The sequence below is a fragment of the Anoplopoma fimbria genome, chromosome 21, assembly GCF_027596085.1.
Source record: "Anoplopoma fimbria isolate UVic2021 breed Golden Eagle Sablefish chromosome 21, Afim_UVic_2022, whole genome shotgun sequence".
NCBI classification, from domain to species: domain Eukaryota; kingdom Metazoa; phylum Chordata; class Actinopteri; order Perciformes; family Anoplopomatidae; genus Anoplopoma; species Anoplopoma fimbria.
The window spans coordinates 2,955,761-2,979,046 of NC_072469.1; the positions used below are offsets into that span (position 1 = coordinate 2,955,761).

The window sequence follows — 23,286 nt, forward strand, 5'->3', positions numbered from 1 at the left end:
TAGTAAAGTTAGAAACGTCTACTAGTTCGTGTCTTGACATTGATTGGACGGCCAGGCCTGTTACGTTACAAACATGTCATCAATGTGTAGCCACGGTTTCAACCTTCCTCGCTCACTGATAGGATGCAAGTTTGAAAAGATTGCTATTTTCATAAGAAAACGTTTCTCCCTAATGAGACCGTTGACTCCAATTTGAGCTGTTTCAGATTCTGAGTACGCGACAGAAGCTTAACTCACTTCTGTTCTTTACAACTCAACACAATAGTGAGTTTGACAGCTAAAGTAAATTAGCCTTGGCAGCACACCTCCGATATCTTATTGGCAGGCTGTGCTTTGTAATTGCTTGCTTAGGTTTGCCACAAGGACATTGCTCTGTGTGCGTTTGTGTGTGTGTGTGTGTGTGTCCGTGTACACGCTTTGCCACATACAGCACACTGCTGTGTATGTTCTAATCCATCACTTAAATGTCAAATCTCTCCCCGCTCATGGTCAGTGAAGTCGATCAGAGGTCCAGAGTTTCGTCTCCCACTGAGCTTTACTTTGAGGACTTTCCAACTCAAGGTTGATGTTTTATTCCAACTTGGCATCGCATCCAAAACCCCTTTTTTACTCACTAAAGGTGGGACATTCAACCTAATGCATTTTTCATTCCACCAAATTGTTACCTTTCCTGGAGCCAAATGAAATATTTCGTATATTTTCATAGTAATTTATGTTCATTAGCTCGTTTTGGTGGCCAAAGGCAGGTTTGACCTAAATAGAGTGGACTCACATGAAAGCTGGAAGTGAGCAACGGCCGACCACGAGGACCAAACGTTAGACCAAAGTAGGTCACGGTGATGGACAGGAGAACGAGGTCACATAACGAGAGAGGGAGGTCAGACAATAAGGTAGGCAGCAGATTGAGGAGACAGGACCCGGGTTGGCCTTCCACTTCATGCAGAAATCGAGGACAGGGTGACCTATAAGAAGACGGCACAAGAAGCAAGAAAGGGAGTTGACCCTGTTTAGAGGCTGTGGAGACCGGAGGCGACTATCAGACAGCAGAAATGGAGAGCCGGGGCCCCCCCAGGCGCTGGGCTTCCTATCTCCTCTCACAGCGGAAGAGCTGGGTGTTGCAAGAATTTCACCGTCAGTGAAAAAAATGATCCATCTGTTTTCAAGTTCAGTATTTGTGGAATGAAAGTACATTTGGCTGTGCAGCTTTGAGAGTAGTTCTTCGAAACATGTTGATACATGTTGATGTGTCTTACCCATAGACTGTATATAGGAAACGGAAGTAGTTATTGTGACGTCACCCATTGGTTTGTGGACTGCCGTTATGAAGATCGGAGTTCAGCGATTTCACCGTCGCCATCTTGGATTGTTTTTAGCAGCTAATGAACGAAAGTTACCTTATTAGGAATGCGGAGGAGTGACGTAAAAACGTTGTTTACGGCGTCAGGTAGCAGCAAAGACCTATTACCAACCTAAAGCATCCCCTGCTTTATGGTCTGTTTGACTCTAAATGGAGCATCATTTACTAAATGAACATCATGCTGTATTGAAGAAGACTTGAAACTAGAGATTGAGACCATAAACTCATGTTTACAATGTTTACTGAGGGAATAAATCAAGAGAGAAGTAGAGTCATTTTCTCATAGACTTCTATACAACCAGAGGAGTCGCCCCCTGATGGACAGGAGAGAGAATGCAGCTTTAAGACAACTCGCTTCACTCAACAGAAGTGGAGGTTGCGGTCTAATTTTACCAAATAGAAAGTTGAAGTAAATCAGTAAATGCAACGTTTCTGGTTTTTGCAGTTTGAAAAAGCTTCTTTTTTTCATGACAAAAAACGATAAAGAAACATGAATAAGGATAAAGCAGCACCAGGACTTGCTGCTGCTTTAATATCAAACGTCATTGCAGATTACCTGCAACCAGATCCAGGTGAAAATGAATGTTTGATGATGATGATGATGATGAATTCTCTTTGGGTAGGTAGGCAGTTTCATGTACAGTATTTATACAGTATTTAAACAAAAAGCATAAGGCAGCTACTCAAATGGAACGATTCAAGACAACTGAAAGTTTTGCTAAAACATTGAAAAATAATGTGCAAATATTTCATCTAATTTGCTATTTCAAGAAAACTGGCATTAACATTAGGGAGTCCATTAAATAGCGTGTGTATAAAGACTCAATATCATTGGTACTGTAACTTTAAAGCCAAGCAACATTCGTCTTCTGCAGCAAAAACACACTTTTTTCCCTCTCTTCAGTGTTATCGTCCTTAAAGAGACTCTGAGATTTAATTAAATTGAAGTCCCATTTTGAGGTTATATTGATCTTTTGATGTAGCCATATGTATTTATTTGCTGTTGCCTTTACCCCCAATTGACACTGAATGTCCCACTTTGTGAAAATCTGCTGCAGATTACACATTTGAACCTTACACAAGCATGCCCATATGAAACAAGAACATCGCTTCCCTAAGAACGGAGAGGAAAACGGTCCTTTAAAGATGGAGTGCTCCCTCTCTTTGGGATTGGGCAGTCTGTCGCCGCCTCCTCAGAGGGACTGTTAGAGGTATTTTAGATCAAAGTCAAAGGCGAATAAAGACCCCGGCTCCACACTTTACTTCAATTTCCCCCACCTTACCGAGGCATTGTGCCTCTGCTGTTGAAGTGAATAAGGGATGGCTCTTTGCACCGCTTCACACGGCGACGCATTCCTCTTTTGACCCGCTCTATCTCTTCTCTTCCTTCTTTTCGTCTCTCACTGTCACTCCTTTCCTTTTGCTTTGCCTCCTTTTGGACATGAAATGAAATCTCCCCCCCCCCCCCCTCTCGATCTGTTTCCACCCAGCGTACACTCCCTGGCATCCCCCCCCCACCGTCTCCAGGCTCACATACAGTATGCATGGTATGGATCTTGAGAGGGATGAAATCCGCAGCAAACCTGTTGCCCCACATGTACGGTACTGAAGCGCAGGAGGAACAGGGAGTTCTCTCAGCCTCCCACTGGCCTCCCCCTTCTCTTCCTCCTCCTCCTCCACCCCAACCGCCGCTTCACACCACTCTCATGTGTTGTGGCAGAGCCTTTTCATTAAGAGGCTCTGTGATTATTTTTAATGTGGGAGATCGTGTCGGGCTGCTGTCCCTTCCCTCCTAATGAAGCTCACTTCTGGACCTTAGAGACAGAAAAAAAAGAAGCTTTTCAAGTTCTAACTTGTGTAACTGCTCTGCTATCTTTATACGTTTGCTATCTAAAGACACCCTTTCCTTTTTATAATGTACGGTATATATGGATTATTGAAATGGGACTTGGGCCGCCAGCCAACACTTCTATTACTTATACTCATATAAAGAAACTCAATGATTGACAGCGTGTGAATCAACCGTGATGTCGGTCATTTATTTAGCAAAAATGGACTCTGCCTCATTCTGAAATGTTGTGGCTAATCTGTGTTTTATATTGTTAAGTAAATATATATGTTTTGGACTGTTGGTCAAGCAGTTTGAAGCCCGTGTGCTGGTAAATTGTGCACTATTTGAATCTCTAAAAAGACAAAAGATGATTGCAATGAATTCAAGAATGTACTATAAGAAAATAAAAAAAGTGCAATATCATAGTCATGTCAGTTGGAACGTTTTTGTACGCTTCCAGAAGTGCTGCTGTTGTGGTTTAAGTGACTAGAATTGATTCTCCCTCCTCTTCTGCCTCTTATGCAGCGACGTGGGTGAGAGAAGTGATTAGCAGTCCTCGATTAGTGAAACAGATGGTGGTGAAGTTCCTCCTCAGAACCACTGCGCTCCTTCTGAGGCTCCACCATTGATTAAGAGTTTAGAAAATTAGCCGATTAGTTGATCGAAACAAAGTAAGTTGCAATACTTTTGATAATCAATTAATTTAGTCTTTCCTAAAGTTCATTCCTATTTAACATTCTTTGCTTCCAGCTTTTCAAATGTCACGTCAAAAATGTCTCTATTATACACTAAACATTTAGTCAGCAAAAAAAAAAAAAGATAATCAACATAAATTCCTAATCATAGATTTTGTACGCTTCCAGAAGTGCTGCTCTAAAGAGGCTGCTGCTTCAGTCCTCAGATCTCTTTGCCTCATGAAAAGGCAGAGGCGCCAGAAATCGGACAATAAACTTTGACCTTTATCCCTCTTTGATGTCGGCCTCCTCCTCGTCTTCTACCTCTGCATCTCTCTCTCATCTTCAGACTTTCCCCTCCTGCGACGAGCTCATATATATAGATGGATACGTGTGCTGCTGCTGCTGTATATATATATTTATATATATATATTTATATATATATATATATATATATATATATATAACTCCCAGCTTGTACTTACGCCCCCCCACCCCAATGCTTCCTGCCTGCCTGGCACAGCACCAGCCCACATCTGCAATGCTAATCTATAATTCTGTTTAATTAATGACCTGCATCTCACTGATGGGGAGAAAGGCAGGGAGCTGATGTACAGTGCTGCCATTCGTGCTTTATTTCTTTTTTCTAGGAATTGTTAGAAGGCTGAAAGTTGTTCTGTAACTCTCTGTGCACGCTTGCTGCTTTTATGGGCTTAGGATTTTTGATTTTTTTTTTTGACAGGCATGACTCCTGCAGGTGTACCAGAGGTTTTTTTTTTTTTTTAAGCCATTTTTTCCCCTCCTTTTATTTTTTTTGCAATCAAAGCTCTGCGTTTTTCTTCAGAAGGGCTTCTTCTTCTCCTTCTTCTTCTCCTTCTTCTTCTTCTTCAGGCTGCCTCCGAGTTGTCACACAGCTTGTCAGTGCAGCTGTTCCCGGAGGCCACCCATGAAATGTACATCAGCCTGCTGCACCGTTTCCCCGTTAAAAAGACTAAAAGCCTGGTAGATTTGTCGGGAGAGCGAGATTCCATTCATGCCACACTGATGGGTAGCTGTATAACCTCATATAAAAACCCACCCTGCCCTCTCCTCCTCCTCTCCTCATCCCTTCTATATATCACTCCCCCTCAATAAACTTCTGTTTTCTTTTTTTCTTTTTTCCTTGCTCCCTCTTGTCCAGGGGCCACAACCAGAGGATGGAGTTCCTTGGAGACTCCATCATGCAGCTGGTGGCCACAGAGTACCTCTTCATCCACTTTCCTGACCACCATGAAGGACATCTGACGGTAAGATCAAATCGCTTCAATCACACACACACACACACACACACACACACACACACACACACACACACACACACACACACACACACACACACACACACACACTCTATACAGTCTCCCCTCCAGCTCTTGGAGAATGCACATTTTGTTTTTTCACGTCTATATCTGCATCTTTACACCTTTGTTCTGTCTTTCTTCCGTCTTTGTGCCTCTGCTTGTCTAAAGCTGCTCAAAAAACGCTGCATCTTACACGAGTTCACCTGAAATGCAGTTTCAGCTGCGCTTTTGTGTTTGTGTGTGGGAGATTTTTTTTATACATTTCTTTCCTTCCTTCTCCCTCCCATCAATCTTTGAATCTCTGAGTGCCAGCCAGGTATTCACCCTCTTCCTGTTCCGCTTGTTTTCCACAAAATAACTCTCTTCCACTCCTCGTCCCACGCTGCGCCTGCATGTATACTGTACTCCTTGTGATGGGTATTTCCACGAGACAGAATTGCTCAGTGGTTTTCAATAACACGTCTTTTGTTGGCGTTTTTTTTTTTTTTTTTTTTTTTGCCCCAGCTGTCAAGCGTCTGACAAAAAATAAGTTGCGTGTGCGTGTAGAACCTTGCACGGCTTGTAGCACAGGTACAAAGCAGAATGATCACACTTTGAACATGCAAGTCCATATTCTGACAGACGGCATTACAACTCCCTCTTCTTTTCATTCCCACATCGGCACTTCTGCTCAGAAGACAGAGCACTCGAGGCTATGGGGATTGAACCGGGCTAAACCTGAATAAGAACCTTCTGCAGTTCGGCGTTTGTTCGACATTTATTCCTTATAGATGGAGGCCGTGACGTCAGTTATTTTTTTAAAAAGCTTCCAGGGAGCTTTCTATGAGAGACTGAAAGCTCCAGCAAAGCTTATGCCCAAGAGTCGAGATGGGGTACAACTGAAATGGATTTCAAATGGGGGAGAAAAGTGCTCATTCAACTAGTGTGTGTGTGTGTGTGTGTGTGTGTGTGTGTGTGTGTGTGTGTGTGTGTGTGTGTGTGTGTGTGTGTGTGTGTGTGTGTGTGTGTGTGTGTGTGTGTGTGTGTGTGTGTGTGTGTGCGTGTGCGTGTGTGTGTGGCTCCAATTGCGTGTCTACTGTTAAGGAGGGCACATCGCAGCAAGACACATTCAGACAGTCATCTTGCATTCTATTTGCTCTTTTTCCACATCTCGCAGCTATATTTAACATGTTTGTGTTTTTCCTTTTAGAGACGTAAATGCACCTCAGCCCATCCTTACATGTTGTCATCCGCCGAGCTCCGAGTCACAATGCAATATTAAACAGAGCAGCGTGCAATCTCCCTGAAACATTTACCGTTTTCTGTCTGCCGATGAATTATTCCATGTGGTGGTTATGTTCTGATGTTTTATTTTTTGTTTATTTTCCATGTAAGAAGCGTGCGCAGTGTGTTTCCAGTACCTTGAGCACATTTCTGAAAGGTGGATGTGAAAATGGGAAGCTCTTTTCTTTGTCGTTTTGTCCACAGCTCCTCCGCAGTTCGCTGGTGAACAACCGCACGCAGGCCAAAGTGGCGGAGGAGTTGGGCATGCAGGACTTCGCCATCACCAACGACAAAACCAAGCGGCCCGTCGCACTGCGGACCAAGACTCTGGCCGACCTGCTGGAGTGTATGTTCACGTCTCTTTGATTTTGTTTGCAGAGAGAAAATCTTTACAGACCCTTTTATAAACTAGTCAAACCGGTTTTTTTTTCTCTCTCTCGCACGTCTCTCCAGAATGTGCAGTTTAAGATGGCAGCATGAAGTACCATTATTGATTTCTTTGTTCCCTTTGTGTTAGATGTCAAATCACTTTCTCTGCTGAAGACACTGAAAGATGCTCCCTATGTGCTTAGTATGACGGGAGCAGTTAGGGATGATTTTGTCTTCCTTTCTTTCCCTTTTTTTTTTTTTTTTTTTTTTGTTATATTCCACCAGCTACAGCTTCCACAATTAATACGCTACTCGTGGTGCTCTACCACCTTGAAATATTATCAGAGCAGAATAAGCCATAAAAATCAAATATGCTGAGTCAAATAGATGGCTGAAAGACATTTTGCAGCTGGAGGGGAAATGATTGACATTGTCCAGTGGTTGTTTCATCCACCCTGGCTTGGGGAAGATGTAGCATCTTGCTTTCAGGATATGATACATATTAGAGTGAGCAGTCGATCTGAAAGGTACAGCGTCTCATAACTAACGCATGAAAAGAATTCAAACGAAAGAAACAGTGGTCGGTTTGCACGAGCCTCCCTCCTCTTCACAAGCTGAGAGCTAGTTTCTATAGAATTGTAAACTAAGTGGGGGAAAAAATGAATAACAATTAAAATCAAGAAAATAAGTGAGCTCCAAGGCAACGGAAGTGCGTAGGCAGAACTTAATGCTTATATTCCATATGTTGTATAATATGACTGACTACATGTGCTGTGGTCGTAGCTGCACCAATGTTCATTCAAATCACGAGCTACCATAATATTGCATTATTGCAACATGTACTAATCATAGCATGCAGGTGGCAGGCCTCCCTCTGAGGCCCACACATTTATAACGAATGAAATGACAGTCACAACAGATACCCGGTTATTTCTTCTCTTTTTTTTTTTTTTTTTTTCAGCATTTGAACTATTGATTGCTGGATGTAAAGAGAGTTAGAAAAACAATACATTACTCACCCTAGCTGTATTCATTTCTTTAAGCTCTCTGATATCTTTTGTTTTCTGCGTAATATTGGTCTGGCTGTAATGGAAGTCTTCAAACCGTTCTGATATGAATGCATAATGTCCCCCCCATCCCCAATGCCTCACATCAAAAAATCAAATAAATGTAATTAGAGACATAACTATATTTTTTCTAATTTAAACTAGTTTTTTTTTTTTTTTCATTCATTTTAAAACCAGAACGCAAAGACAAGTCTAAGGAAAGCTTAGCAAAGGTTTATTCTACGTGAAAGTCCAAATTAATATATTAGCAGAGAATGTTGTGACCTCTTTCACGTGAAGAAGAGAGGAAAGACGTGATGTTTTTGGGATTGGGCTCATGTGTGGATCAGAGGAAACCCATTGCAGTCCTCATTAAGGCCAACAAAGAGAGCTAGCAGCGACGGGGACTGTGCTACATTCAAGATTGGTGGAAAAAGTGGGGAAAAACAAAGCCCTAATGCGTTCCAGGTCAGCATTCAAAAGGCAGACCTCGATACACGGGGCTTGATGTGCTTCATATCATTTGCCTTTCAAATTATCTTTGCAAAGTTGCAGGGCCGGAGCAGAGTTGATGGCACGGGGAATGGGACGGGGGTCAGCGATGGAAATGAGCGCCGCTCTTTGCACATATGAACAGTCGTACCCTGCAGCTACGGCGGACCCTCGCTGGCCTCCTGAAATATTACCTATTCTTCTTCCCTCGTGTCCTGCTGTCTTAGTCACGGAGATGAGTGGATGCGCTGGCAGCCAATAGAGAGAGGGGGAAACAGAAAGGGGGACAGCCACGAGATGAAGATGACACCCGGGCGCACCTACTGCTTACATTTCAAATCTTTTTTTTTTCAGTTCACTTTGTCCGCCAGTTACTCTCAATTCAGCCTGACATACCGTTTTATCTTATATATTGTATAGATGTGTCTGTGAACTCTGTGTGGCCTTCGCTCTAGCAATTTCCTGTTTGATGGAAAAAAGGCAGGGAACTAGAGATCCATCTTTTCCAATTGTTGACATTAACATCCATGCACCGTGCTGTGGAGGGGCCACCACTGAGCCTCTGGTCTTTGTTATGGTTTCATTTACTTTAGGAGCACGAGGAGAGCCAAGAAGAAGCAGCCACGCACCAACTACCATCTTTTATTGCTTCTTTTTGTTTATAATTGCTGTCTTTTCCTTTTTTTCCTTTCTTTTCTCTCCACAGCTTTCATCGCCGCTCTCTACATTGATAAAGATCTGGAGTACGTGCACACCTTCATGAACGTCTGCTTTTTCCCCCGGCTGAAGGTGAGCCCCTATTGATAGTCATTCACCGCTTGCACCTGATCAATGAGCCGCTCAGTCGGGGCACCTCGGAGAGAAAGAACCGCGGAGATGATTAGGAGGGAGCTAATGGCTGGGCCCTAATGGCGCCAGCATCGACGCGGGGCCTGAAGTGGTGCTCGGCTGTTGAATGGCTCCCGCTAAGGCGGCGCCTTTGATCGCTATTTTAGTGACCTTTAATGGGAATCGCAAGAGTCGTCGTCAGTCTTTTTTTTTCTATTTCTATTGGTCCAAGAATTGCTTGGGCTGTTGATGGCGTCCGCTTCAGGAGTGTTCCAGGCGTCGGTGGAAAAAAACGAGTAAACTTCACTCAAGACTCCCGTGGCCAGATGTGAGCGAGGAAGAGCAGGCGTTTTATCCTCAAGCACCATCAGATTGTCCAAATATAGATGGAGGAGCACTAAGACTGCTGTTTTAATACAGCTGCCGTAACAAGACACAAACTGCCACATAGTGTCTCATAACTAAACGGGCTTGCGCACAAGTGTGCACACGTCCCCATGCTCGTGCACGAGTACCCACACAGCGTGGCCCTCTCCCTGTGAAGCTGCTGCAGTGGTCTGATATGCCATGCTAATTGCTGTCTTGGTGCGCCTCTCCAGGGAGAATCCTCAGCTCTGGAAGGAGCTGAGCTTTGCGTCATGGTCGCTGTAAGAGAGCACCTCATTTCCACTTCCAAGAGAAAAAGTTGTGAAACAGCCAGCACGTCTCCTTACATTGCCTTCTGGAAACCACAACGTTGCACACTGTGCTGCTTCATCCAATTTAGATGGGAATAGAGAGGCGAAAAGCGGGGACATAAACGCTGCTTTCCTTATGTTCTCCTCTTTTTCTAGTGAAATAATGTACAAAAGGAAAAACAAGCGTAGCATATAGCTAGCTCTTTTTGAAAACAGCCTAATTTCTCTTCTTCTCAGGCTAAAGGAGTGTAGAGGCCCCCCGGAGAGAGGAAAAGTGGGAAGGAGAGAAAAGGGGAAGTAAAGCGCCAAAGCAAGAACAGCAGAGATGGAGGAGTTGTTGGGGGGGGGGTTGCAGCAAAGTGAGAGTAGGAGAGCGCGAGCAGCAGAAGCACTCTTTGTAGAAAATTAATAGGAGCAGACAGTTCTGGATTCAGCCTTTTTATGACAAGGCTGCCTCCCTGTTAATGGAAGGGCTTTTAGAAGTCCCCCTTGGATAAGAGAAATGTATCAGGGCTGCACACCTGGGAGAATCCCAGACGCTCTTTATATCTGGACGGGGATTGGCTTTTGTCTTAAGTAGCCTGTGATTTGTACTCACCGTGAAGACACAGATGGAGAGCCAGTCAGGGAGAGAGCAAATAAGTGAGTGAGGGAAAAATAGGAGGTTGCTGGAGGGGGGAAAAAGTAGAGAGGGTCATGGGCAAGAATGGAATAAAAGCATGAGCGGACGAGGCAGAGAGCTTCGGGTGACTTCCTGTTTCTTATGATTCTTTGACAGAAGTTTTGGGGAAAGAAGTAGTCTGATTACATGTGTGTTTTTGTTTTGGTCTCTGTGTCATAGGAGTTCATCCTGAACCAGGACTGGAATGACCCCAAGTCTCAGCTGCAGCAGTGCTGTTTGACCCTGAGAACAGAGGGCAAAGAGCCAGATATCCCGCTGTACAAGTAAGAACCCAGAGAGCACCAGAAACACCATGTTGGATTTTAGAAGGAAAAACAATCATTTTGTATCTGCCAAGTGTGGCATTTTGAGTTTAGGCTGGAATTTTATACTTATTTCTTCCGTTTTAAATGAAAGTTTATATATATATATATATAGAAGTACTTAATGTATGAGGTAGGCAATAAGGACAATTAAGTGGTTTTCCAACCTTTTTGTACACCCACAGCTCTGTCAGATTAATTCAAATTGGGTACTTCAATTTCTAAAACACTTCATTAACACCACTATTTATTTCATACAATGTATCCGTTACTTGCTGACTATTTCAACTATTTATCCTTTATTTTTAGCTAACTATTTCCACTATAACTGTCATCTTACTATTTAAACTATTCATCCATTACTCTTAGCTAAGTATTTCAACTGTTCCATTATTATCAGCTATCTATTAAACCTTAATCTTCCTTAAACTATTTCAGCTTTTCATGCACTCAACATGTGGTGTTCAGGTACAACTAACTCAATTTGCAGAGTTTTTTTATTCAAATTGTAATTAAACAATTTTAATTAGCTAGTCCACATCTTTCCACGTTCCTCCAATCAACTGCAAAAAATATAATTAATTTATTTTAAACATTAAAGAAAAATGAATATTGCCTGACTTCATCATATCTCCCAATCCCAGATGTGATTTAATTCAATTATATTTTTTGTATATGTTTACATAACTGCCCTGATATAACGTGTCTGTGCGGTGTACACGTGCATACACTCATGCACGTGTACACTGTACATTGAAAAGAAATTTAAAAAATGTCTTCTCCCTCTCTTCAGCATGACCCAGTCTATAGCTGATGTGGGTTCAGTCAGGCATCACATGGGTCACAATACGCATTGACAAAAATGGCACAAACATAATTTACAGGAGTTTTTCTCCTCGCCGGTCCCTGCACATTGTGAATAGCTGTGTAAAGGTCTCTGTTGTTGTGATACATAAACACGCCCAAAGAGACCTCTTATTTGCCAAAAGGTCAAGGAGCAAGTGTCATTTGACAGAATGCTTTTGAGGGGCTGCCATGAATCAGTGTGTGCGTGTCTCCATGGAAACTGACAAACAGTGTTTTTCCCCGAGAGAGAAAGGGGGTCAGTCGGACGCACAAGGGCGTTCGCAGTTTTGTGGACAACAAACTTCACAATCCGCCATTTAATAATGTCCACCTGCCTCCCTTTCTCTCGTCCCTGTATTTATTTGAATGTCTTTTCAGAGCTCCTCTGTTTATTATTCCGTCTGTCTGCCCGACGGATGGCCATTTCTTTCATTATTTCTTTGACACAGCACAACTCTGACACTACAATCAACACCACAAGGACGTGAACTAGAAACAAATAGAAACCCTGGGTGACTTGAATTTCGACACACGCATACATAAAGCGTATAGAAAGAAGGCTATGGATGGATTTTGACGCTTTTGTCACAGCCTTGATTGCAATTACTTCTCGGTACACAGGAGCGACCTCCTCATGAGATGACCTGACCCGTTGGTCCGATACGCCAGAGTCGGAGGCCTTTTTATAGCATTTGATGGCGTCAAGTCTGTAAATGGACTGCATAGTGCCTTTTTTACCCTCAGCGGACAAAGCACTTTCATTTTTTCTCTCTTGTTCACACACACACACACACATTCGCAAACGTATGGCGGCGGCCTGCTCAAGGACACTTCGACATGCGGAGAGCGAGGGGGATCGAACCGTCAACCTTGCGCTGGAAAAGGACGAAGTGCTAAATATCTCCTGAGGCACAGACGCCCTCTGTCAGACCGTCTTAAGGGTTCCGTCTGGATCTGTTTACAAGTGTGAAGAGTAGAGGAACAGAGGGTGAGACAAGAGTGTGAGTCAGACAGGAAGTGACTTAAATGACCGAGGGAGGGCAGGAAAGGACACATAGAAGGGGGGAGGAAAGGGGTTAATGCATCGAGCCCCTCGCTAAAGGTTCCCTGGCGAATGTGTCTGGCTGATGACAGATTCGCACCTCAACCCCGGGACCGTCACTTTACTGTTCATCTGGTCTCGGGCAGGACACACCAGGGAGCCGACACATACACACTCTTACGTTGTGCAGAGAGGACGGCCTGCGAGTAGAGCTGGAGCCCCCGTTAAAGAACCTCTACGGTGCCGTTTCTTCTCCTTCGCACACTTCCGTCTGTGTGCAAGCCCACAGATTCCCCCCGTCTCGTCTCGTCTCGTGTCACGATAATTCCAGACGACACGCTCCCCCCCCTGTCGAGATTTGGCTTAAACGGCGCTCACGAGAGTCGTTGGCGCCACACATATGCCGTGTGCTTCTTCATTTGTTAGTGAGAAAGGGGGGGCTGAATTATTGATAAAGTGTCATAAGTGACCACATTGCATTAAAAATGGATCGCTCTCCTGAAATAAGTAAATTGTCAGTAAATAATTTAGGTGCTCGGGCTCGGGCGGGAGATGTTTATTCTAATGTTAACATTTCAAACATCTCCCAAGTTTTGTCTGCTGTCTTGTACTTGTGTCCCTGCAGAAATGGCACAAAATTGACAGCTTGAATTTTCTCTCTTAAATGAGGCACATCTGTAAATGAGTTTAGCGATATTCTGCTGTCATCTCCTCGTAGATTTGTTGCTCCCTCTTTAGCTTTTTTGATTGTTTATCCTTCGAGCGCACCAAAAGACTCGCGGGCCTCTCAAAGACGATTGTCAATCTTTGATTTCAATTCCTCTCCCGACGTGTCATTCCTTTAACCAAACAGAGATCTCGGTATCTGAAGATGGCGGGGAGTTGGGGAGGCTTTAAAAGTTGTTTATACGTCCCCTCAGATGGCTTTCTGCGGGCTCTCAAAGCACGCCACTGAATCAAAGCTCTATTCCCCCTCCTCTCAACCCGCCGCTTGAGATGAATTATATTTGTTCCAATTGAAAACTCTTTTTTCTTTTTTTTTTTTTTCTTTCTCACCTCCCCTTTTTTTTGTTGTTATTTCTCCGAAGGACAATGTCCCCGAGTGTCCTTGTGCCGTCCTCCCTCGGTGTTGTTATTATTATTTCTCAACTCTACCCTCCTCCCTGTCATCCCAATATTTCTATGTTTGAATTTTGCAGGACCCTGCAGACAGTGGGGCCTTCGCACGCTCGCACCTACACCGTGGCCGTGTATTTCAAAGGGGAGCGAATCGGCTGTGGCAAAGGCCCAAGGTGAGTAATACCGCACAACAGGACAGGCAGCTCCTCTTCTGGATGCACCGCTAATGGGCTTAAGAGTAATGGCCCTGCCTTCTATTGATGCCGTTTATTATAGCAATTAAGCTCTCGTTGGCCTAATCTATCGGGAGAGACATTATGCAGAATGAAAACCAATCGATTTATTATTGATTTCCCGTAAATTGTGTTATGGAAACATCACTTTGAGCAGATGGGGTATCTGCAACCAGGTGACAGTGTATCTTTAGGGGCTGCATTCAGGTCTGCCGGGGATATTGTGTTCACAACAGGGGCAGTGATGCGTTGGTGTGTGTGTGTGTGTGTTTTTGTATTTTGACTGCACACCTTTTGTGTGTGTGTGTGTGTGTGTGTTTGCTCACACATTCACGCTTTTTGTAAAAGTAAAGAAAGTGAATCTCCGCGCCAAGGCCTTTTCAGGGTTGGAGAGGTTGACAATAAAGCTGCAGCTGAGCCTCCGAGAAATGAAACGTAAATCCATCAAACATCTCCCCCCCCCCCCCCCCCCCCCCACCACCACCCCCACCACCACCACCACCCACCCCCACATGTGAAAAAAATCCCCTCCACAGCCCCCCTATTTGAAAGCGCTCTCTCTTGCTCTAAGCTGGCGATAAGTTTGTCCCTTCCATAGGATCTTTGACAGCTTACTGTTTTTGTATTTACATGACTTAAGCTCCCAGCCACCTCCGCCGCCGGGCTATGATCAGGCAGCACATAATATATACGGAGGGACGGAGAATTGCGGGCGTAAACAGTGCCCGGCACCGAGCCGCCAATAGGCTTACCTTTTTGAAATGTGTGCGCTGTGTTACCTGGGATTGTTAGGAGAAAAGGGCTCTTTCAAAACAAACATAAAAGCACTTCTGATAATCCTCTCAATATTGGGCCTGTGTTTTTTTTTTTTTTTTTTTTTTTTTTTTTTTGACAGAAATTCAAAAAAAGGGACATTTTGAATATGCTAAAGACCTTTTTTCTCCCTCTTTCTCTTTCTCTGTCTCCCTCTCCGTCTCCTTTTAAAAAATATTTCTAATCTAGCATCCAACAGGCGGAAATGGGAGCTGCGATGGATGCGCTTGAAAAATGTGAGTTGTTTGGCACCCCTCCACACACACACACACACACACACACATATATTCACACTTTAAGCCTTTTCACACGCTTTGCCTCAGTGTTGAATATTAGCCCTGGCTGTACAGTATGCAAGATGGCTGGCAGAGAGCCGTGGCCTGACCAGCCGGTTGGCTGCGACATATAGGACATTAGGCTGTTTGAAGTGCTCGCCCAGAGCATAGGCATGGGACCCATCCAGAGATGGAGAGAACCAATAAAACAAGGACGGGGGAAGCTGAGCATCCTCGACCACGTCCATCATCCCGTGGGGAGCGCAGGAAGTTTGTGTCGAGGGGCCGCGCAAAGTTTGTGTTTTTTTATATTTTGTCGTGTTTTTCGAGCCCTTTCCACAGACTGAGAGGGTGGGAAGCCTCGCCTCTCCTGCGCTCAACGCTCCTCTTCAGATTTTGAAGGAGTGCAGCTGATGCGTTCCCCATGTGCTGCTTCACTCCTTGGCTGTTTTTCATCTTGTCATCAACCACCGCTTAAGGAAAATAGATAGTAGTTTTTAGGCTTTTCCATTGTCTCATTGGCTGCCAAGTAAAAATACAATTACAGGGCTCTCAGAAAACACATCCACGAGGCCATCTCCATCATCCATCATCCCATCATCACCCCATTCACCCAATAGCAGTATTCTCAATGCATATGTATGTGGATGCATAATATCATGCATTACGCTGTGTAAAGAGTTGGTGGGGATGTGTTCAAGTGTAATTTTTGGACCGGGCTCGCTTGCTATCCCCGTGACCGCGACATTAATCAAATGTACAATTTGTTCTCTACGCAACTAATTAGCTGGAGGTGAGAGCAAATGGCTTTGCTGGAACGGACCGGTAGAACTAGCAAAAGGGCGGGAAGGTCAAACTTTGATTTCATTCGGCTCATAAATGAGGCCTCCAGCCACTCGTGATTGATATTGTTTGTGCGGCCGAGCCTTTTCTTTCTTTTTTATGAAACATTAGCGTTATGGTGGTATTATTTAAAGCCCTTCTCTCAGTCTCCATCCCCTGTCTGCTTCTCTCCCCCCCTCTCCCACACCTCCCTCCCTCCCTCCTTATCAGGGGGCGTAGTTCAGTGCACACACTCTCTCATGTGTCTTCCTCCCTCCCTTAATTCCTCCCATTTCCTCTCCCCAGTGTACACCTCTGTCACCATGATTGATAGATGCTCATTGGTAGTAAATGAACATTTCCCCCCTCATAAATTGCTGTTTCGTGTGGCTAGATTAGCAATGCCTTTTAAAAGGTCAGTTAATTTAAAAAATCATCTCTTCAAGTCCTCCTTCCTTTCGGTGCAAAACGCTTCCCCTTGGAGGGCTTTGTTTGACTTTGTGTTTGTCACTTGATTTAAAGCCGCCAATTTACAGCTCACCCCTTCAGCTTAATATACTCGTTTTCTTTCACCCAGTGTTCCTGAGTACCGGAGGTGAGCCAGTCAATTATATGATTTTAATAATTATTAGTGGAAACGACGCAGGGTGAGGCTGCACACTTTTAAAGATTACCAATATTGGGATATTATTCTATTAATAAAATAGGAACAAAGTGTTGATTTGATGAAAGTTAGCTGCAGAATCTCCGGTAGTGAATAATTTCCAGGTAGCCTTCATAATGGAAAGCTAGTTTTTCTTATTAAAATTAATAGGATTATTATTTAAAAAAAAAAATTAAATGCACTATTCAAACCTGAATGATTCACATCTTTGCAAGCGATGTCGCCGTAGCAATTTTCTGTTCTATTGTCGAAAGACTTCCTGGAGAGAATAAATACGCAAGGTCGGTCAGCGGGGCTTTGACTGGCCTCTGAAGGCTCCGTGAGTCTGCTGACCGTGAGCTCGCATAACCAGACTGCAAGCTCATCCTGACGCATCAGCTCCTACTACCCGAGCCCCATTGTATAGCTCATGTGATTGTCAAAGGCCTCGCTTCATTTGTTTCGCATAGCAAGACTAATCAAGGACATTAGCCCCGGTGTCATGTAATTCGTCATTGATTGTCTTGTTGGCCCTCACTGCAGCATTGGCTACACCATCACTCCTCTTGTACAACAGCCCCTTACCTTGTGTTACTCTCGGATCGAAAGAAGAAGAAAAAAAAAAAAAAAGCCTCCCAGCACTGCGTCAGGATTAATTTCCGTGTTTTTATTTAAGGCCTCCTCGAGTATCGGGAGCACTTTGACCAGGGTGTAACTTTTTGTTTTGTTTTGTTTCTGCTGCAGAGCTTTTTTTTTTTTTTCTGGCAGACAGAAATCCACAGATTGGGCGGTGTCGGAGAGGTGAGAGACATGGCTGCGTTCAGTCAGACAGCTCAGGGCTCATTAAAGGAGGCGGGGGGGCGATATTTTGGTGCGTGTGCTTGTCTGCAGCCGATTCGCTGGTGGCTCAGCTGATTCACATTTCATTACTTGATGGCCGGCGTTTTGACAGTCTCCTGCCCCTGTATCTGTCAAGGCAGAATTAAATGTTAACCAAGGCCCGGACTGGGAGAAAGAGATGAGTGCAAACAAATCGAGCTGAGAGCAGCTAAGGTAGGGGAACGGAGTCGACGGGCGGGTGGAGTCGGGGCGGTGCAGAAGTTTGTCAGACCCCGAGGCTCTGTGCACCACGTAGCTCCAGGTCTAAAGCAACATCAAATATACATGGGAAACGGCTTAACCATTTGTCATGCATCCTCACAGATAGTGCTGTCTCTCTTTACAGTCTCTCTCTCTCCAAGACTCAACCCTTCCCATTTTTCTTTTTTTTTTTAACTTTAGCTTCCTCGCAGCTGCTTGTTTCTCAAACAATGCGATTTCTGTGGAATAAGAGAAAGGAGCGTCGGTGTGCATAGTAGCTGGAAGGGGGACCACGTTTTTCCTCAGCTTCCACTAAACCCCTTAATCTCTGGATAAAACCACTGGCTGGGTATAGGCAAAGTAAAGTACAGTGTGTGCTGGATCTCTGTTCAATACTTTTTGTTTGCCCTTTGGCATGGCGCAGAAATCCCTTCATCAACAGCGCTGTACAGGTGCACTATCGGCTCGTCGACTGATGTGGTGCCTTGGAGCTCCAGGTGATAGACTCACAGTCCATTGTGCAGTCGTCTCACAGCCTGAGCCCAGGCTGAATAGTAAAAGGACACTGTATGTTGCTGTGCCCTGAAGAAGGTGGATGCTGATCCCTCATCACAGATTCAGACGCATCTCAGCGTTGCCGTCGGTGATCACAACAGGCCGCGATGTTGCCGTGGCCTCTCCGACTGCTAGCGCGGCTCCAAACGCGGCTACACCCGACTGCAACCTACGTCCTTGAGAGGCATTACTGCACTGTCGATACGAAACAAACAAACAAAAGATTCTTCGGCGCCTACTCTTGTGCCGCATGTTTAACAATGTAAATGGCCGAAGCCTTTTTTCTTTTTTCTTTCTCTCGAGTGGGTTATTCTCAAGCCATCTCCGAGGGAAAAACGATGGCGATTTCCATATTTTAACTGCAATATGTAGTTTTCTCTCCGAGGCTCACCAAGTGTTCCCTCCTCACCGAAAGCACATTGAAATAGAGTGTGTGTCTCTGTGTGTAGACGTGCATGTGTGTGTCTCAAATTTTATTTTCTACGCGCGTTCATTCTTCAGGATTTTTTTTCTTTTATTTGATCCGTCTTCTTTTTCAGAGGATATTGCCATTATCTTGCAGTGTTTTGTTTATCGTTTCTGAATTCTGATTACAGGAACAACTAAGACATTACGTGACCTTTTGGTTGTTCGCAGCCAACCAGCTGAACAACGAGTTGTTCTTCGGCCCACGCTGAAGCCAAATACTGTTTAGTCAGTACATATCGAAAAATACCTCACAGGATCTCAGAGCTCAAGGTGGCATTTTATAAATTGCACGTTTTTGTCCGACCAACAAAGAAAAGACATTTACTTGCATTTCTAGCTTGATAAAAAAAATGTTAAATGAATTCTCAAAAATTCTGAAAAACACGCAAGAAAGGTTCTCTGTTGGACATTAGATGAGGCATTCTTTAAATACGCTGTTGCGGTGATGGGTTTTCAAACAACTGATTTGCTAACTAAGAGATTATTGGTGCAAGAAAGGGAGTTGACAACAATCCACATGGATAACGTGTCTCTCCGACATTTGAGAACCATTCCTACTGTGTTTCTCAAACCGTGGATGTTGGTCTGCAGCAGCCGTTTCCAAAAAAAGCACAATATCCACACCAGATAGATGAATACTTGTCTAAAACCCTGAGGCTGCATATTATCAGCTGTGAGTACACTGTCTGGACAACGGTAATAATTCAATTTACCCATTTATCAGAGGATAACATACACTATCTGCAGCACAGGCTTTAGGTATTTGGACGCTGACACATTTTCTGTTGTTTTGACTCCGTACTGCAGCACATCGGACACGAAATGAAACACTGTGAGGTTTAGCTGCTGACGCTCAGCTTTCAGGCTGTTTGAGGACGTCTCCATCTTTACTGAGCACACTTAAAGACGTTTTTTTATCAACGTTCCTTCTCAGGGTAGCAGCAGCAGCAGCAGTAGGTCTTGGAAGAGTTATTATTGGTTATACTTGCTTGAGACCGGACTTGAGTCACAAAGTCTCCAACAGCTGCTGAAGCTTTACCCACGGAAGATACAACAGACTTCAGCTGACATTTACAATGAAATATTCATGAGTCCAATATCTTTTGGTCCTGAGTGTGTATAATAAGAGCTACAATTCTACCGTCACTCATATTTCTAACTAAACACGCATCAAGTAGAGAACCAGAAATATAGAAAATGTGTCACTGTCCAAACACTGTATAATAAACAAACAAAAAGACCAGAATGAGAACTTTTAGATATGTTTTCAATAGTATTGTTAACTTTCAGGGTCAGATCCTTGGTGGTCTTCTCTGTTCTCCATTACATCCTGACTTTAAAACGTCTTTAGGTAAGAACTATTGAGAGCCTGGTCATGGTCAGCGAGCGGAAAAACTGCACCGTCAAATCCGAGTCTCAGCGAGTCGACACAGACAATCGGGCCTCCGTCATGCGTGCCCTTTTAAATTGAAGTGTGCGGCGGATAGACCCGGTAATGTAAACACTTAATGGAAAATTACCTAAGCTCTAAATAACAAAGTTACAAAGCAGTGCTGCCCGGTGGGTCATTGGGTTCAATCCTGCTGTCATGGCAGGAAACTGAAGCAGGGCGACTCTTTCCAGTCAAATCCAGATATCTGTAACTGTCTCACTTTAACTGAAGGATTAAATGTATCTTAATTAGTCGGGAAAGTATCCCGACCTTTTAACTAGATCTGAAATCCATGATTAGTTGATCTACAGAAAGATAATCAGCAACAATTTTGATAACTGATAAATAATTCCGAAGCAAAACCAGTGGAAATGCCAACCATTCTCTGCTTCCCAAAAATATAAATAATAATACTGTTTAATGTCATCCTAAAATCTTGTTTTTACAAAAAGACATTTGAAGATGTCTTATTTTATTGTGAGAACTTGACAATGGGAATGTTTGACTGTTTTATCCATCACACAGAGTACATGATTATTGGATCAATCAAAGGATGTATGCAAAGACTAATATTATAAGTAGAATAATTGTCAGATAGTTGCAGCTAGAGAAAACACTTTTAGTTGATTTACAAATTTCATCAGCAGTAATTTGGATAATAGAATAATTGCTCCTGTTTTTTAAGTAAGAATGCAAAACATACTGATTCCAGTTTCTTAAATGTGTAACTTTATGGTGTTACTATTTGACTACCCAGAGGTGTTCAGCTTACAGCTTTAAGTCTCCTGGTCAAACAAAGCAAGCTGTTTGAATGGGTTTTAATGGGCATTTTTCACCATTTCCTTCCATTTCTTTTTAGGAACAAGTCATTGTTTTTCCTAATAAATGAAATATTGACCTTCTGGAGAAGCTGTGACAGTGTGAAAGTTGCTTTGCCTGCAGTACCAATAATGTTAAATTGACAATAAATTAAATTGTCGCGGTTCAGTCGAAAATAGCAAAAGAAAAACCCTTCATGGCCTCAATTACCATTTTGTGTCTTGGTTTATTTCTCTAAGGAGGTTGAGTCACCCGTTCCTAGTGCGTTTCCTCGATTGACAGTCCTAACCTGCCAGATTTATTCATCATCTTCTGTTAACACTTTCTCAGCCCTCGTTGGATCCACCCAGTCACCCTCTGTGTTGGCCCAAATCTGAGTTTTGTGTCTCCAGCCAAGTTGGCATTCAGCAGAAAAACCCAAATGGAGACTTCAGAACTTCTCTTTTAGAAACTAATGACTGATTTCGCCAATGCTGCATTTCATTCTTTCCTACCGTTATCAACAAGTCGTAGCATTTGTGGGCTATAAATGAGGTCTGGCATCAGCAGTTTTCTATTTAGAGTTTTCAAAGCAGCACAAGACAATTAAAACAACTTTTTATTGATCATCTGTTATCCAACTGCAGGGGGAAAACAAGTTATTGTGTCTCCAGCCTATATGTTAACATCCCATCAGCTTGTATCTCATTTTGTTTTTTCTTTCCCCCGCCGACACACGACACCATCTTATTGCAGATCTCATTTAGAAATGCTCACTTGTAATTATGTTATCAGATCTCACAGTCATTGTGCTGAAACCAAACAAGGCCTGTCTAATTTCTCGTTACTTCATCATTATTAATGAAATACCATCATGAGTGCACTTTAATCAACAATACCGCCTGCGACATTTTGCGCTCATTTGACCTAAGTGACAACATGACACATTGGTGAAAACTATAGTGTGTGCAGTTTGAGCCCTAAATTGCTGTCCTCGCCCAGTTGGAGACTGACCTTGTCTCTTCACACCCCTGCCTCTTTGTCTCTCTCCCGCTCTCCCTCTCTCTATCTGTTCTCCTTGGTCGACTTCTCTCTGTTTCCCCCCGCTCTGCCTCTCTCCCTGTACCAGATAACTTCCCACAGATGGCTCATCAGAAGCGCTTCATCGAGCGGAAATACAGACAGGAGCTGAAGGAGATGAGACGAGAGCGGGAGCGGCAGGAGAAGGAGACCGACGAGCCGGAGGAAAGCAGGAAGTGACAGCGCCTTTTTTATCGTTTCTTGGAGAGGCCAATCACGAGCCGAGTCCACGCTGAGGAAGCTCCGACTGCGAATGTGGCGGCCGTCCATGAAACAGTGGGTCAAATACAGATGCTGCTAGTTTAGAAATGATGATTGACTGTTCCCAAAGTACTTCCAAACATCGCTGGGACACAGGTGAGGAGGAGTTGGACTGCTTTGACTCTTAACCTCGAGATTTAGGGTGAAATGTGTTTGTTTCTTTTAGCCTCAACTCTCAAAATGAAAGTGGGACAGAAGGCAAACAGAATTAGAAATGAAGCAAAGATGCTGTCATGTTTTATGCTGTTTAGTACTCTAGCACTGTCAAAGGTGGCCTTATGTTGTCTTATGTTTGTTTGTTGCGTAATCTTTAAATATTGAATTGACTTTTAAATCCAAAAACCACAGCAGGAGCTCATAACATTACTGACACATGCCAAAAAAGGAACGAAAACAAGTTTTTAAGTGTGAAATAATAAATAAACCAATATGATATTGTAAATAAAGTTTCAAATCAACAGTCGGAAATCCGTTTATTTTTTGTTGTTGTATTTATTCTAATCTGCCCCCGCCCAGCGCTCTAAGAGGCCTAATCTAGAAAGAGGGTTGAGTCAATTATATTCAATCACTACAATGTCACCATCTGTCTCACATCTGCCACTCATCCTCTAATAATCAAAATGTGATTTATTTTTTTATTTTTTTTATTCTTTTTCCCCTCTCTTGTTTTAACCTCTCTCCAAATCCGATTGGCTGTCTGACAGATCTTAATTATAGATTGTTTAATTAACAATTTCCTCAGCTCCGTAGCCTCTGGATCCAGATATTTAACAACGGCCGTCGTATGAATTACTCTCTGACGTGTAGAGTCGAGTCTTTTATGCAGAGATTTATTGTAGATATTGCATAAATACCTGTGAGGATGGTACATTTCTTGCCTGCTAGCCTGTGGCTGCTATCACATTTCAGATAAAAGTTAAATTATCGTCATAAGCAGAAGATTGAAGGGAGAGTAGTC

General features: G+C 43.4%; 1 protein-coding gene across 1 annotated transcript in view; it reads left to right on the top strand.

The window, feature by feature from the left end:
- The window catches only part of drosha (drosha ribonuclease III), an 88,242-nt gene extending 65,454 nt beyond the window's left edge, over positions 1-22,788 (top strand). The window contains 7 exon segments of the mRNA XM_054623256.1: positions 5,043-5,148; positions 6,670-6,811; positions 9,079-9,161; positions 10,719-10,822; positions 13,949-14,041; positions 15,104-15,150; positions 22,117-22,788. Of these exon segments, the coding sequence (XP_054479231.1) occupies positions 5,043-5,148; positions 6,670-6,811; positions 9,079-9,161; positions 10,719-10,822; positions 13,949-14,041; positions 15,104-15,150; positions 22,117-22,247 (706 nt within the window). The 3' untranslated portion in view covers positions 22,248-22,788.
- The last annotated feature ends 498 nt before the right edge of the window (positions 22,789-23,286 follow it).